This window comes from Hemiscyllium ocellatum, chromosome 42, assembly GCF_020745735.1.
Source record: "Hemiscyllium ocellatum isolate sHemOce1 chromosome 42, sHemOce1.pat.X.cur, whole genome shotgun sequence".
Lineage (NCBI taxonomy): Eukaryota > Metazoa > Chordata > Chondrichthyes > Orectolobiformes > Hemiscylliidae > Hemiscyllium > Hemiscyllium ocellatum.
In genome coordinates this window covers 33,128,624-33,144,756 of record NC_083442.1, presented here as the reverse complement: position 1 = coordinate 33,144,756, position 16,133 = coordinate 33,128,624, and the positions used below count along the sequence as shown (strand labels likewise).

Below are 16,133 nucleotides of genomic sequence, written 5' to 3'. Positions count from 1 at the left end.
CTTTCTTGAAACCTCAACTAGCTCAGAAACCAAATACCAGTGATAAACATAACTCCGCTCACCAGGAGGAGGACTCCATAGAGCTCAGAAGAGTGTTCACCAATCCCAAGATAAAGTGGGCACGTCTTGAGATTAATTACTTTGATGTAGGACAACTCTTCATGATTGAGAGATCAGAAGATGTTATTGACTGCTCAGGTTTGGAGGAATTATCCAGTCATCTTCCAACCATGGAATAAATCTTCACAATGTAATGTTGGATATCCCTGACACCAGACTCGCCAAAGTTTGTCATGGATCTTCATTTAACCAATCTTGTTTTGAAGAACCAGTACCAAAGCAACACAGTCATTTCTACTCTCTTTGATTGAATCTGGTAAAATAACGTTGTTAGCCAAAACCATAAGTACAAGAATAAAATAAACAATGGCGAGAGCACATTTTTATGTCAAATGGAGAAGAATACTGCTTTCACAATCACAACTGTCTTCTCTGGCATGACTCAAACTAAAGATCCTCCAAAGAAATCTTCCACAGTGGCATCAGTGTCAGAGGATGTCATCTGCAAAGGTTTTAATTGAGCAACTCATTAGTATTTCTATGAATTATTCATCCTCAAACAGCAGACTTTCAAACCAAACAAGTCACCAGTCATTTATAAAGTCACAGATTTAGGGAGGAGATGAGGTAGTGGTAAACCTACTTATTTGAAACAGTCGCATAAAGAATTTTATGAAGCAAAAAAAGAGCTTGGGAGAGTTATAATATTAGGCAGTTAGTACCTGAAAGGGTGAATCGATATCGTGAGATAAACTCTGCTTTTAAGGAAATAAAAGACTGTTCCTAGGAGGAACTAACCAGTTTTCTAATGACTTATTAATGTGTGTCCAAGTGTTGCAATATGCTAACTATATTATGTGCTTGTTTTTAAGTTGCGTATGGTATCTCACAATAGACCATCATGTATTTTAGCTGTAATGTAACTTGCTATCATTACTATTTTCAATGTTGGACCTACCTTCTGCCAAATCTTCTTGTGTCAGTAACTCAGAGCAATACCAATAAGAAGGATTGGTGGCATGGATCTACCCAAGGATTCTCAGGTGTTTCAAATGGACCATGACCATAAAAGTGTAAGAATATATAATTCAATATGTTCCTGTTGGAATGGATAGTTTGGGCACAAAGGAAATTTAGAGTTAATGAGAGAAGTCTGGAAGGTGGGTTGATGTAGACAATCAGAAATGATCTTTTTGAATGATGGAACAGACTCGAGCAGCTATATTGTCCACTCCTATCCCTTTCGCGTAGAAACATCAGGTTTAGATGGACTAAATGGCCTACTGTGCTGTAATGTTTCTGTGATTGTAAGCTGAAAATGGGTGCAGCTGCAGACTGGAACAACCAAGGCTCAGGCAGGAGACTGACCAGCAAAAATCCCACACTGCCTGGTGCCTGAATTTCCTGTTTGAGCAGCTATCTGTACATTTTAATATAGAATAGAACCTTACAGGACAGAAGAAGGCCATTTGTCTCATTAGGCCGGTGCAGGTGTTTGAAAAATGTATCGAATTCGTCACAATTCCTGTGTCTCACATATTATCAGACCATATGATCGGATGTACCTTGGCCCCTTCGGTGCTTAAATAAACGTGTGATTCTCACTGTTACAGTGACTTGGATAAATTAGTGGTGAGTCACAAGACCATATTAAATAGGAATGAAAGCTGCCCCTCAAGCTTCTTCCACCATTCAATAAAAATCACAGCTGATTTTCTACACCAACCTTACTTTCCTGCTCTATCCCAGTGGTCTCCATTCTCCCCATATGCAGTCTATCTGTCTCAGCAAGTATATCTTGAACTGTATATCAGTCTGAGTTAGCACTCTCATGGTGAGGCAATCAGACAAGAAAACATGATTAAAGCTTAGGTGTGTACATATAACCAGGATATATACGGACAGCCTAGGTTTAGCTTAAGGTTCTTCTAGCTTGTGTTTGTGTCTTGTCATCACTCATCTTCTGTATTTCTTTAACTTTCTAGTCACTGGTTTACCAAACCTCATATAGACCCTTCCAGGAGATGGAAGGATTGACATACATTGGTCCCTTATCCTCTTTCGAAAGGAATACTGCGTCCGAGCTGGGGATCCTCAACCCATCTACCATTAACTGGTCCACACTGCTGACTCCTAGAGGCCAGGCTCCAGTTCACGTTGGTCAAAAGGGAAATCCCAGTCTGGGAATTGGACTCCCCCTTCAGCGCTTTAACCATCGCTATCCCATCCGCAGGGGTCTGACATGGACGGCAGGAAACCCTATACAAATGTCATTTGAAACCGTTGTCACGTCAAGAAGTACAGGATCTTCAGAGTTACGAATGACTTATCCTCGTTCACCAAGTGCCAAACTAAACGCCGGTAAGAAAATGATCTGTTATTCTCAATGTGTCTTTGTTTCTATGTGTGTGTGGAGTGTTAAGTGTGCAATTGTGTTATCTGTTTCAGACTAGGTTATATGCAAAGTGCACTTTTGTTTCAACATCCCCAGGCAGTATCTTGGTGAGAGAATACACTGTGTGATGTAAGTTACAGTCATCCTTACCAGGTCCCTGGGTACAATCTGTGTCAGCATTGAGTTAGCTGTTTTTAGCGGTAGTGCTGGTGGGAATGTGGAGTGTTGCCCTGTTAGCCAGAAATCACTAATGGTGCAGCATGCTCTCAATCACTACCCTGTAACTGTGTTATATTTTTGAATATGGTCCTTGGATTCAGTGCAAGAAGCTGCTGTTATAAGTGGCCCTGATGTGCCTCTTTCCACCCAATAAATAGGTAAGCGTTCAAAGAGAGAGCCCTTTCCATTGACCTCTGGCTTAGCGAAATTCATTACATTGTCAGATCACAGCTCAGCTGCTAGAGAACAAATATTGAACATGAAACAGGTAAATGAATAGTATACAATACTACTACTGCCAATACTTCTTAACTTCATTCTAAGCCCCAAGTTTGCTGTGGTGCACACTCTTCCTAATTTCTGTCTATAAATAGCAATTAAATTATGAAGGTCAGACAGTTCCTGTCTGTGGTAATCCCAGCTGGGGTGTTAAAATCACAGAATTTTATGGTGCAGAAGCGGGCCGTTTGGGTATGCATTGGTTGTCCACTAAGCATTTTAACTTAGTGACAATCTTCTGCCTTTCCCCATAACACTGCACATTGTTTCTATTTAAATAATCATCCAATGCCCCTTGAATGCCTGACCTGAACCTGCCTCCACCAGACATCAGGGCAGTGCATTAAATTACTTGCTGCATGAAATCATTTTTTCTTACCTTACATTTGCCTCTTTTGTAAAACATTTTAAAACCATACCCTCTAGTTCTTAATCCTTTTATGAGAGGGAACAGTTTCTCCCTATCCACTCTGTCCAGACTCCTCATGATTTTGACAACTTCTATCAGATCACCTCTCCAAGAAAATAAGTCCAAAGATCTTCACTTTTTCCCCTGGAAAGGGAATTGGATTATGAAAGGAAACATCCTGCTCCAGATGTCATTCTAGTGACCCCTGTTGACAAGTGCAAGTGTTTAGTCATTAAACCAGAACAAGGGCAGACTTTGTTGCCAATACTTGCTGCCTAGACATGCACAAAGGAAGGACATTTTAGCAAGGTACTAGATGTTGGCTGTTTTTCACCCTTTTAACAGATTCTAAAAGCTGAAGTCTCTAGCATATCTGTGGATTCACTTCATCTGTTGCAATTACAACATTGATTTTAAAGACTCATTGAACGTAGTGCACATCAGCCTCTCATTGTAAGCTGACCTGTGCAGATTTAATAAGGAGCTGTGAAAATGGCTTCTCAATTTACATTTACACACTGGATGCTGTTATCAGTTAAATGCCTTTCTGGCTGAGTGAAAATGCTGCAACTTTCATGCACCATTTTCTTTCTGATCTGTTTTCTTTTGGGCACATCATCTGATATTTTTTGGCCAATCAGTTATTTGACCTGATTGCAAACCAGGAAGGATAAATCATGGCTTTTCACATCATACTTTTATTTCCTATCATTGCCTTCTCCAGGCCATAGCTTTGTTAGAAACAAGCTTTGATGTAGCCCATTATTGTATTATGTTACCATTTAATATTGTAGTAATTCCCAGTTCTTACACTACACATCAATGTGGTGAAATTCCGGTTTTAAATCTGTTATGTTTCAATCTTAATAACTTTAAACTCAATATTATCCACTTAGCTCACTTACTTATATGTTCCTATCTTTACAGTAAAGTGTCCTCGATACTGAAATACATCCTTCTCCAATGTTATCATCTTCAGTGAGGAAAATATGACATGCTTTTGGAGAACACCAATTCTGTATACATTACTGTTCTGTCTGTTAGAAATAAAAGTTAAGTAAAAAACATATTGGTAGTCTTTCACTGAAGGGCAGCCAGGGTACAACAGGGGCAAGGGGATTGATAGGCCGGGAGGGTGAGAACGGAATCCATTGACTGCAATGTGTTTCTGTACAGAAAACTCCCTGACGGAGTCAAAAGGTTCCCAAAGCAAGAGCATGCCATCAGACTGTGAAACCAGCCTCAAGATCCCAATGAGTGCAGCCCGAATGAGCACCACAGGCAGTGCCTCCAATATGTGGAACATGAAGATGAATGTCATCAACCCTCCAAGCCATGGGCTGACCGTGGTGTCAGCTCGGGCCCCCATCAATCAACGAGCTCACTTAACAAGACGAGCAAATATACTGAGCTTATTCCAGTCCAATATCAACAGGTAAATCTAAAATTCTTCCACGTGACTATTGCCTGTTTACAAACCTTTTGGTTTAAAAATGGCAGTTGCTGCAGGATGTCCTGCAACTCTCTGCTTTTAACTGGGGTTGGGTTTATCATGTATTTAATATTGGTAGTGATCCTATATTTGATGTCAGAACACCCAGGCAGTGCTGATCACATTATACAGCTTGGAAGGACCAAATGGTCTGGAAATTGACAAGGAGTTCCAAATTACAAAACAAGGATAGCTTTAGGAAAATAGCATAATTTTTGTAGCAGGCATATTGGTTAACTCCATAACTAAGTCTTACACAGATCGTAAATTGGAGGGTTTTTTTAGGAATAAAAGAAATTGTGCAAAGAGAGGAATATGGGAATAAGATGCCAAATATTTGGGTCATCTACAAACACAAACATTAATAAAATTTTATTTCTAAGTTAATACTTACAGCATGCATGAGGATGAAGAGAATTATTGGGAACTGTCAAAGTAAGGCCACTGTTCATTCAGCTGAAATAATCATGGAAAAGAAAAGCAATTATGGTAAAAATAGAAAATATCTTTATAGCAGAAATTAAGGAAAGGTCAAAGTCAAGGTTCATTGAGTGATGCTCAAGGGCAGAACATAAAGATTATCAGGCTACAGCAGAATGACCACCTGGGGTTAGCGTCCATGGAATTGTGGCCCAGTTGGAGGTAGTGCTTTCAACAGAGCAGTTAGTAACAAATTTCACCAATTCTTCCTTGTTAGACGGCTGAACTAATTTCGAGGAGCGGATTTCTGGATTCCCCTTCCAACTCTTCAAGCTGGAGAACATTTTCACCACCTGGTGAAGCCTATGCTTTTAAGCTCCTTCTCCCCAGGGTGGGAAGAGGTGGGGAAAAATAAAAGCAACCTAAGCATGAACTGAGAAGAGAGACAAACGCATTTCATGTTGGCAGCAGGATACCGGAGACACTGAACTGGGTCTGAACAGGTTCCATTGTACAATCTACAGTGGGGTAGGGAAGATGGATGGTTTGCCAAAGATTGAGGAATGTTCATGCATAAACTCTTTTCTAATTATCCAAATAAATGAAAATGATATGTTTTTTTAACATTGTCTTGCTAAAGTATTTCTTCTTCATATAGGTTGCCTATTTTAGTAATACGTAATTATATCTCTCCTCCAATAACTGAAACTCTTGCACAGCTGTAAGCAAGCTATTAGATTGATCCAATTACTTTACCTTTCTCTGTCCCTGAAGTTGTATTGTCATCAATGTAACAGCAATACCATTAAAGTTCCATTCAATGGCTGCAGTTTGATTCTTGCCTGTGATGAGTTGGCTGATCTCAGTTGTTGGCCCCAGCATAAATTTACCAAAAATAATTAAAATGATGAAATGTAATATATTCTGATGTGAGATATACACCTGCTAAAACTGCTTTCGACTGCCCCTGAGGATAACAGATCCAAGGCAAGTGGATGAAGTTCTGATGGGAGGAGAAAGTGAGGTCTGCAGATGCTGGAGATCAGAGCTGAAAATGTGTTGCTGGAAAAGCGCAGCAGGTCAGGCAGCATCCAAGGAGCAGGAGAATCAACGTTTCGGGCATGAGCCCTTCTTGAGGAATGAAGTTCTGATACCAATCAGCCATGATGAGACTGTAAGAACTTGGAGCAGGAGTAGGTCATCTGGCTCCTTGAGGTATAAGTGAGGAGAGCAGATGCTGGAGATGTGGTGCTGGAAAAGCACTGCAGGTCAGGCAGCATCCGAGGAGCAGGAAAAAAGACGTTTTGCCCGATTTTCCTGCTCCTCAGATGCTGCCTGACCTACTGCGCTTTTCCAGCGTCATTCTAATCTATCATCTGGCTCCTTGAGCCTGCTCTGCCATTCGATAAGATCATGGCTGATCATGTGAGTTCAGTTCCATTTACCCACCCACTAAAAGATCTGACTGAATGGTGGAAGTTGACAGGCTGAATAGCCTCTTCCTATTTCTATAGATACTGCTGTTCCGATTTTTTTTAACTCTGATTAAAGCACATTGATTCTTTATGATATTTCTGGGAAGCCACATGGTGCAGTTTTGTTACATTAAAAGTCCTTTATAAATAGAGGTTGTTGTTGTGAGTTCCTCTTTGCAGCCTAAATATTCTGTAGCATCTGAAAACTAACTATCCCAAAAGTCTTTCCCATTACTGTCACTCTTTACCTTTCCTGGGCCTCAAACTTTGGAACATCTTTTGCCAGGTTCTGAAAGTGCCCAGGACTTGGAGTGGGCAGGAATTAAAAATCAAGGCCTTAGAGGTTGTTTTGGGATCCTGGTTGCTCCAGGACCGTTTCAGATTTTCAAAGGATTGGCTGGTGGGGAAGGAGCAGGAGATGTAGTCACTGCCAGTTCATACCCCTGTCAGGAGATCGTTAAGAGCTTCTTTGTTTGTGACTGTCTTTTTCTGGAAAGTCTGAACAGTCTTGTGCACAATAGTTGGGTTCATCATGAGGTCATGGTAAACTGCACACCATTGGTTTTAAAATTTATGCCGTAGCACTATGAGCACTGCTCCTACCCATCACGTCTGTGGCTCTGTTCCCCCAAAGGAGCTGCCTGCTGTCATCAGCAAGGCAAGAGGCAGTTTGCAACATGGCAACCCCTCTATCGCTTATAGTCGAGAGGTAATCCCACCTTCTGCAGCAGCTCAAGGCCATTGTGAGTCATAGCGGTGTACAGCATGGAAACAATTCCTTTGGTCCAACTCATCCATACTGACCAAATGTCCTAACCTAATCTAGTCCCATTTGCTGCACTTGACCCATATCCCGCTAAACCTTTCCTATTAATATACCCATCCAGTTGCCTTTTCAATGTTGTAATTGTACCAGCCTCCACCACTTCCTCTGGCAGCTCATTCCATATACACACCACCCTCTGCATAAAAACATTAGGCCTATTTTAAATTTTTCCCCTCCCACCCTAAACCTATGACCTCTAATTCTGGGCTACCCACCCGAGGGAAAAGACCTTGTCTAATTACCCTATCCACGGTCCTCATGATTTATAATGTCACCCCTCAGCCTCTGACTTACTGAGCACCAAACTCCTGACCAAAGAAGCATTTTGCACTTCAGAAGTAGCGCCATGAGAATGACGCAACTTGGATATGGGGTCAGAGCCCAGATTTCATCAGAGTGTTGGATTCCTGACCCTGCATTGAAAATCTGGCCACTTCACCTCTTTTTATCTGCTTTAGTTGCAGCGTCACAGACTAATATCTATTTTCTGCCAACATTTCTGTGGGCAGCACCAGCTAAATTGAGCATGACCCACTGAAATGATCATCCTGGTGACGAGAAACTTTGAAATGGACATAATCTGTAAATGGGTCTTCAGGATTTCCAAAGTTGAGGCTGGAACTATTTCCTTTGACAGCCTGTCCAACATGAGGATTGTCCTTGTGAAGATACACTTTCTTTGGAACAAATGGTCCTTGTTGTTTATATGGGCAGCTGCCTGGTGTTTTGTCATTACTGGAGAGGACCAGCTACTTGTTTCTGTCAATTCCCACCAGTCCACTCCAAGTTTTGTAGAACATACTTAGCCTACTCAATGGTTAGCACTGTTATCTCAGAGTGCCAAGTTCAATTCCAGCCTTGGGTGACTGTCTGTGTGGAGTTCGCACATTCTCCCCGTGTCTACTGGGTTTCCTCTAGGTGCACCGGTTTCCTCCTATAGTCCAATGATGTGTAGATTATGTGGAATGACCATGGTAAATTGCCCAAAGTCTCCAGGAATGTGCAGCTAGGTGGGTTAGCCATGGGAAATGCAGGGATACAAGGATGGGTGGGTTTGGGTGGGAAACTCTTTGGAGGGTCAGTGCGAACTTGGTGGGCCTAATACCCTGCTGCAAATGTGTTGCTGGTCAAAGCACAGCAGGCCAGGCAGCATCTCAGGAATATCCTGCCTTCACATTGTAGAGATTCTCTGTTTCTCCTTCCCCTGTTGTAGTGATTCCAGGTCTTTCATCGAGGGGAGGCAATGATGTTCTTTCTAAATTGACTGACTGAATGTCAGTCTTCCCTTTCTTACATTTGAACCCAGGTCTGATGTTTTTATCCCTTCACTCAGATTAAATTAAATAAATATAATTAAATGGCTAAGTGCGCACAGAAAACAAGCACAACATGTGGAGAAAGGTAAAAGCCTTTCCTGCTTTTTATTTACTTTTATTATTTCCCAATTTGCATGAGTAATTTCGACCCAGTTTCCACGTAGACTGGTGAGAGAATGTTCTCACAGCAACTCAAGATCGTGTTCAATCAGAAATGGGGAAAACTACCCTGTTACAGTAGGTGATGCAATACTGACGCAAGGTTCAAAACATATCATTGGGCAGAACCTGTGGAAGTATTAGTTCAATGCCTACAGTTATATTAAAGTTTTAAAGATTGCTTTCCCTGCATATTCCACAGGGAACTCTGACATTTTGCTTTTAAAAAAAGCTTCTAAAAGTAGAATTTGCAACAAATCACTTCATTTTACCCTCATGCCATATGCTGTATCTCACCTGAAGTATTCATTCCAGCTACTGGATGCCGAAATTGACACCACATTCATAACCCAAATCCTCAAACAAACTGCAGTATGTTGCTAAAGAAAAATGTCAAAGATGCTGATAGGGTGCAGTTTTCTGGACCCAGCAGTCATTGATATCTACGTTGCATTCTTTGTGTGTACGGATTTCTTCATGAGCCACTTTGAAACTATACAAGACCAACAGCATCGTGGTGCAGGTGAAACCCTTCTTGCTGTTACCTGTAATCATTTCATGGTTCCCAGGAATTGGAAATTGTCATATGAACATTGTAACGTTGTTAAGTTAATTTTTAGATTTTGGAAAGAGTTTGAGCAGCAAAGCTTCACATAAATTACTGAAAGCACTTTAATTCTCTTTTTTTTTGAGTTTGAAACCTGTAATCATGCAAAGATAAAATTATTCTTGTGTGTCATGACGGAAGCTGGAAGAATGCACCATCACTCTTATCCCACTATTCCATGAGTCACACCATCGATAAAATACTTTTCCCAGTTATTGAGGTGACTAATTAAATTAAATACCTTTTCCATGTCAGGTTTTAACTAAAACATCTACTAACCAGGTATCTTATAAAAATTAAATTATTGGTTTATTATCAAAACAACACTTATTTAGTGAAGGTACTATAACTGGTTAATATATATAGTAGGTCATATGAAAGAACAAATGTTTATCTCTCTAAATAACCCAAACACATCCCTATGCACACATCCTCATGAGAAGAGAAAAATGTTTGGATTTCTCACAGCAGACATTCACTTCGGAACAAAAATTCACTTTCTGCCCATTGAGGTTACTTTTGAACGCAATAAAGGATAAAGTGTACAATGTTCCAAGGTCTGTCACTCTGATGTTCTAACATGTGTCAATATATGGTTGCCTCTGGAGTCTTGGCAGACACAGCTTGCTCAGAAAATATAATATTGAGGAGTTTCGTTCTATTGGAATTTGGAATATCGTCCGCCCTTGAATAATATTCTCTTTGTTACTTTACAACGTGAAAGGAGTAGGAGGAGAAGTTTAGCCCAATTCAGTCATATACCCCGTTGTCAAACAGATTGTAATCAAAAACCTAAAAGCCTATGGGCCACAGCATCTATATTGAGAAACAAGGTAGAAAGAAAAGTGGTCTACAAATAATGGATAATATGGTGTCAGCCAGTCTTCCAGAGACTTGAGAAAAACATCCCAACTGCATTGTTGGGGAGGTGCACATTAGAATTTGCTATCATATGCGACAAGTGCAGAATGATCCCTCCCAGGTGGATGTAAGAAATCCCACAGTACAATTCAAAGAAGCTTTGCTCCTGTCCTGTTGTTCAGGGCAATAATTGTCCATCAAGCAAAGAAGATAAATTATCTGGATGTTAATGCTGCCCCCTAACTCTCCAACATCTATGTAATCTGCAAATTGAATATTGCATCACCTGCGTTTGACCAATCTTCAAAATTATTGGCTGTGAAGAGCTTTCAGACCTTTGTGGAAGGTCTTATATAAATCTTTCCTTAAACTAAACCATGCAGGTTTTTGTTTGGCCATTAGGTTATGTGTTTGTATTGGAGAAACCATAAAAGATGCTTGCAAAGCATCAATATCTCAAATTATTTTAAGATGAATTAATATTTGGACATTTAAGGTCATTGTGTTTATAAGCATTGCAGCTAAAAGGTGCCACAAATGTGATAAATGGCTGGCTAAACATTTTTTGATAATAGTTTGAGACAGAAATGCTGGCCACAACTCCCTGCAGAACTCCCTGCTGCTGTTTGAAAAGTACAATTGGTCTTTTGAACCCAAAAGCATTAACATTACATCCAAAACAATGTTTTCTGCAGCAAATTGGAATAGACTCAGCATGGCAGTGTAATGTTAGTTACATTTTCAGCTAGTATAATATTAAGCCAGAGACTAGTATAATATTAAGTTACAGTAAGACTTTGAGAACCTAAAATTCACAATGAAGAGTTCCAAAATGCATTGAAATTTGGGACCTTATAAAAGATGGTTCAATGCGTGAGGGTATTCTGACAGACACAGAATCGGTACAATGCAGGAGGAGGCCATTTGGCCCTTATGCCTGCATCAGTTCTATTACGTACTGCCAATCCGCTGCCCTTTCCCTGTATCTCTGAATACTGTTTTGAATGAAATAATCAATCATCGCCCTCTTGAAAGCCTCAATTGAACTGGACTTAATTACATCTCCAGGCAGTGTGCTCAATACTCAAACCACTTGCTGTGTGAAAACATTTTTTCGTCCGTAACGCTTGCTTCTTTTGCACATCCCTTTAAATCTCTGCCCTCTCATTCTTTTCTCTTTAAGGAGCAGCAACAGCTTCTCCCTGTCTACTCTGTCCAACCCGCTCATGATTTTAAAACCTTCTATCAAATCTTCTCTCGAAGATGAACAGCCCCAATTTTTAAATCTGCCCTCATAACTGAGTTTCTCATTCCTGAAACAAGTTTCTGCCACATTAACTGACCAGGGGCCTGACAGATGTGATTGGCTTCAGCACCAAATGACAGTAAAGAAGATAATAAGCTGCTGGAATTGCATATTCATGGATATGGTGTTGTCCATGGCTCTCACTAAGTCACTAGGTTTTTGTGTTGAAGCTCCTGACCTTATCCCAGGTTTAATCACAAAATTCCAGTTTGGCATTCCACTGCAGTACTAAGCAAGTGACCAAATTTTCAAAAGTCAAAACATTGAAAAGCTATGGGACTCATAATGCATGACATGTTGATGGCCAATTACAGAAGGCAGGAGAATAGGCATTCTCATTGGAGTTTGTGTCATGACAACACACAGGATATGTCCAGCCAGAGTTGGTGATCTAATTCCTCAAATCATTTAAAAGGCAACTCAACAAAGGAGGTGTAGGTGCCAAACAGGTGGCAGCAAATATCGTGGACACATCAAGTAGGCAGAGGGGAAGAAGGAACGCAGGTTTGCTGCATACAATGCAATTTGGTGGGTGCATACAAAACAGAGGACAAAATTTCACAAAGATCACAAAAAGGAATGGGTCAGAACTGCATTGAACATTAGAATAATTTCTCGATAATTATCAAGAAGCATTATCAAGACAAAAAGCTGTCCAGAGGGAAAAATGACCCAAAAGGTTACACAGTAATGTTTAGAAATTAACATGCCAGTTGTACTGGATGTATGCAAGACTGGTCCAGCCAATGTGTGTCATTCTCACGTTTTACTTATTTTACCTTCTAGGCAGAGACTGTTTGGCCAAACTGGGAAGTCTGGTCATCCTAAATGTTTTGGGTGAGATAAGCTACCCGCACAACGCTCTGCCTAGAATGAATTTTTAAAAATACCATGGTGCAGGTAAAAGAGCAAGGGATGTGTCCTACATTTATCCCAAATCAGCATCTTTATCTGGTCATGATCATATTGTGGGTTTCTGAAGAAGGGTCACTGGACATGAAATGTTAACTATCTTCTCTCCCCAGATGCTGACAGAATTGCTGAGTTTCTCCAGCAATTGTTTCACGTTAGGGAGCTTCCCATTGATACAATCGCTATAGCTTTTCCTACAACATTTCAAAAGGAGTTCATTAAACTGAGGCGCATTGGGGTGTCCAGTGGTAATTGTAAATGCCAAATAAATGCAATTCTCTTTCTCTTGTCTTTGGATAATCAGGACAAGGAGTTTTGTTGGAATACATGGTGCAATATTGTACAGACACTGATGGTTCTTGGGTGAGTTTCTGTCCCTCTCCAGAACCAGCACTTTCAGAGCAGGAAGAATGGAGACAAATGAATGAATTAATGAATGAATTGGCAGGGCTCTTGTGGTAGTGTCCCTGTCTCTAAGTCAGGAGGTGTGGAGTCAAGTCCTCACTTCTCCAGGGCGTGTCAGAACGCCTCTTAACAGTCTGATTATAAATATCTATCAATGTGAAATGCCTCCACATTAACTGGGTCAAGGGTCAGCTGCAGTTCTCTGACTGGGGCCAAGTGAAAGGCGGAACGATTCTTCGGCGATTGCCGTTTCCGCCCGGACGGGATTGTGGTGGTTTCCGGATCCGGCGGAGCTTCATGTGGCTCTCGGTGGTGGCTCGGGGGATCCTCTGCCTCCTGCCCCGGGCGCGGGTTCGGGTCCCGGCCCAGGCCCAGGCCGCCCGCTCCCTGCGGGGCTCCAGAGGCAGCGGGGAGCCCGGGGCCGGGGGGAAGGAGTTGGAGGAAATAATCAGGTGAAAACTGTTCATTCATTAACTCTCAGTAACTACCACATTAACCCAGACTAACTACTGCATTAGTTAATAACTACCATATTAACTTATACTAACTCCCGCCGCGTTAGTTAACTCTCAGGATGAGTCAATGCAGTAGTTAGTCTGGGTTAATGTGGTAGTTAGTGCTTCCAATTAAACCTGTTTTACTATAACCTGGTGGTGTGATTTTTTAACTCGATAGTAGTGGGAGTTAATAACTACCATATTAACTTATACTAACTACCGCAGCGCTAGTTAACTCAGTAACTACCAGCTTATTAACATTGCCTAACCAAGGCAGCATTAGTTCACTCAACAACCACATTAGCTCATCCTCACTACTATCGAGTTAAAGTCACACAACACCAGGTTATAGTCTAACAGGTTTAATTGGAAACACGAACTTCATCGGGTGGTTGTGGAGTAAGACAGAATTTATACTGATAGGATTGCAGTGTCGTGGAATTTAGCTTGAGTTTTTCATCTTTTATAATGATCATGGTAGTTTCAGTTCTTTCATAAATGCCAGAACTTATAAAAAAAAATTACATTTTCAAAATACCTTTTAACAATGAGTGCCATCTCAACTCAGGTAATGCACTAATGCTTCGAAAGCTAGTGCTGCCAAATAAACCTGTTGGACTATAACCTGGTGTTGTGACTTTTAACTTTGTCCACCCTAGTCCAACACTGGCATCTCCAAATCATCACTACTACAGCATTTGTTAGCTCTCAGTAACTGCCACGTTAACTCATACTGGCTACTACATTATTAGTTAACTATTACATTATTAATAAACTCATACTAACTATTGCCATATTAGTTAACTTTAAGTGCCACATCACAGGAATTAACTTAACAAATTTCTACAGTAGTTAGTTTAACAAGATATATTTAATAAGTGGTAACCATAAGAACAAAAATGTTCAAACATTTAAATAACTTCAGTTATCAGTTGTATGCTACATTAGTAATCACCAAAGGTGCTCTTTGAATTGTCGAAGTAGGTTTTGGAAATTATTGCTCTGTTCCACCTCTCACATGCAGAGCTGAGAAGCGGAAACAGAAAGCCATTAAGTATCGGAGAATTCAGGCAGAGTTGGGTCTTTCTGGTCCTCCCCCACGGACCCTAACGACACAAGCAATGCAGCAGATGAGGTAAGAGTTAAAGTCAGGACTGTTTGCTGTGATTGTGACTGATGTTTGTTAGTCTGGAATTTCCACTGAAACTAGCAGCAGGAGAGTGGAGAGGCTTCCTGACAACACCCTACTAGTTACTGTAATGAGCAGGGCTTGCCCAGAATCCCTCATCAGCGTGGACATGGCTGAGTTGGATTCGGTGTTCTGAGCCAGCATGATAGGAAACAGCGGAGTTTTACGCAGCCATTGAGTATGAGCTCAGTTGAGCTACAATGCCTCGTGAGACTGAAATAGCTGGGCATACATTTTCTTGGGTTGTGATCAATATGGCAGAACTATAGATTATCTTTATTTGTAAGATTGGGCATCTTTGGCCAGGCCAGCATTTATTACCTGTCCCTGATTACCCAGAAGGGAGTTAAGAGTCAACCACATAGCTGTAGGTCTGGACTCTCAAATAGGCCAGACCAGGTAAAGATGATAGATTTCTTTACCCAAAGGACTTCATGAACCAGATGGATTTTTCTGACAATTAACAATTGTTTCATGGTCATCATTAGACTCTTAATTCCAGACTTTATTGAATTCAAATTCCACCATCTGCCATGATAGAATGGTAGAAAATTTCTTGGGTCCCTGGATTAGATTGATTTTTAAATTAATTTTATTTCTAACATGTTTCAGGTTTTTGAGAGCAAAGTCCCCAGAGGAGTGGAGTGTGTCACAGCTGGCAGAGGGATTTTCAGTGAGTGAAGATGTTGTCCTGAGAGTGCTGAGAAGCAAGTTCACCCCTTCATTGAAGAGAATGATGAAGCAAGATGCAAATGTTAAAGGACAGACTCTGACTCTCCCACAGAGGACAAAGCAACTGACTGCCAGTTCTCTGAATGTAAAAGCAGTGATCGAATCTAAACCGATCACAGATGACACTATCCAGCCCAGACTCTCTTCGGACACAGTAATCCGCCCTGCACAATCTGATTTAAATAGTAAAATGCACAAAACCACTGGAAGGAAAACTGGCAGAATGGATCTTGTCCAACAGAGTGTCTCCAAGAAGCTCCAATCTCAAAGCAGTGCTGATACGAAGGGGGTCAGGTCTGGAAGAAAGGTGGTTGATTGTGTGGAGAGGGAAGAATACAATGAAACCAGCAGCAGTCCGTCTGATGGGGAACAATTACTGGGTCTTCCAGAGACTGATGAGGATTTGCAGATGTTCATTGCAAGTGGGTCTGAAAACCATATTAAGGTTGTACAAAAGGGTTGTGAATTTTATGACCAGGAAGGCAACTTTCTGTACAGGGTTAGTCATGTGGACTCCTTAACTAACCCTAAACAGGAAAATTAATTTGTACAATAAAATCACTCATGAATCTAA

At 40.9% G+C, this 16,133-nt stretch overlaps 2 protein-coding genes across 6 annotated transcripts in view; both read left to right on the top strand.

Annotated features, from left to right (window-relative positions):
• ttll6 (tubulin tyrosine ligase-like family, member 6) overlaps nucleotides 1-5,992 on the top strand; it is a 58,877-nt gene extending 52,885 nt beyond the window's left edge. For all 5 annotated transcript variants that reach the window (XM_060853579.1, XM_060853578.1, XM_060853582.1 and 2 more), the window contains 3 exons: nucleotides 2,046-2,421; nucleotides 4,539-4,797; nucleotides 5,552-5,992. In XM_060853579.1, coding sequence (XP_060709562.1) covers nucleotides 2,046-2,421; nucleotides 4,539-4,797; nucleotides 5,552-5,564 — 648 coding nt within the window. In that variant the 3' untranslated portion in view covers nucleotides 5,565-5,992. The remainder of the gene's footprint in view (nucleotides 1-2,045; nucleotides 2,422-4,538; nucleotides 4,798-5,551) is intronic.
• Nucleotides 5,993-13,421: 7,429 nt separating this feature from the next.
• On the top strand, nucleotides 13,422-16,133 carry ngrn (neugrin, neurite outgrowth associated). The gene is made up of 3 exons (XM_060853747.1): nucleotides 13,422-13,593; nucleotides 14,663-14,773; nucleotides 15,440-16,133. The coding sequence occupies exons 1-3, from the start codon at nucleotides 13,439-13,441 to the stop codon at nucleotides 16,101-16,103; spliced, it is 930 nt and encodes a 309-aa protein (XP_060709730.1). The 5' UTR covers nucleotides 13,422-13,438; the 3' UTR covers nucleotides 16,104-16,133.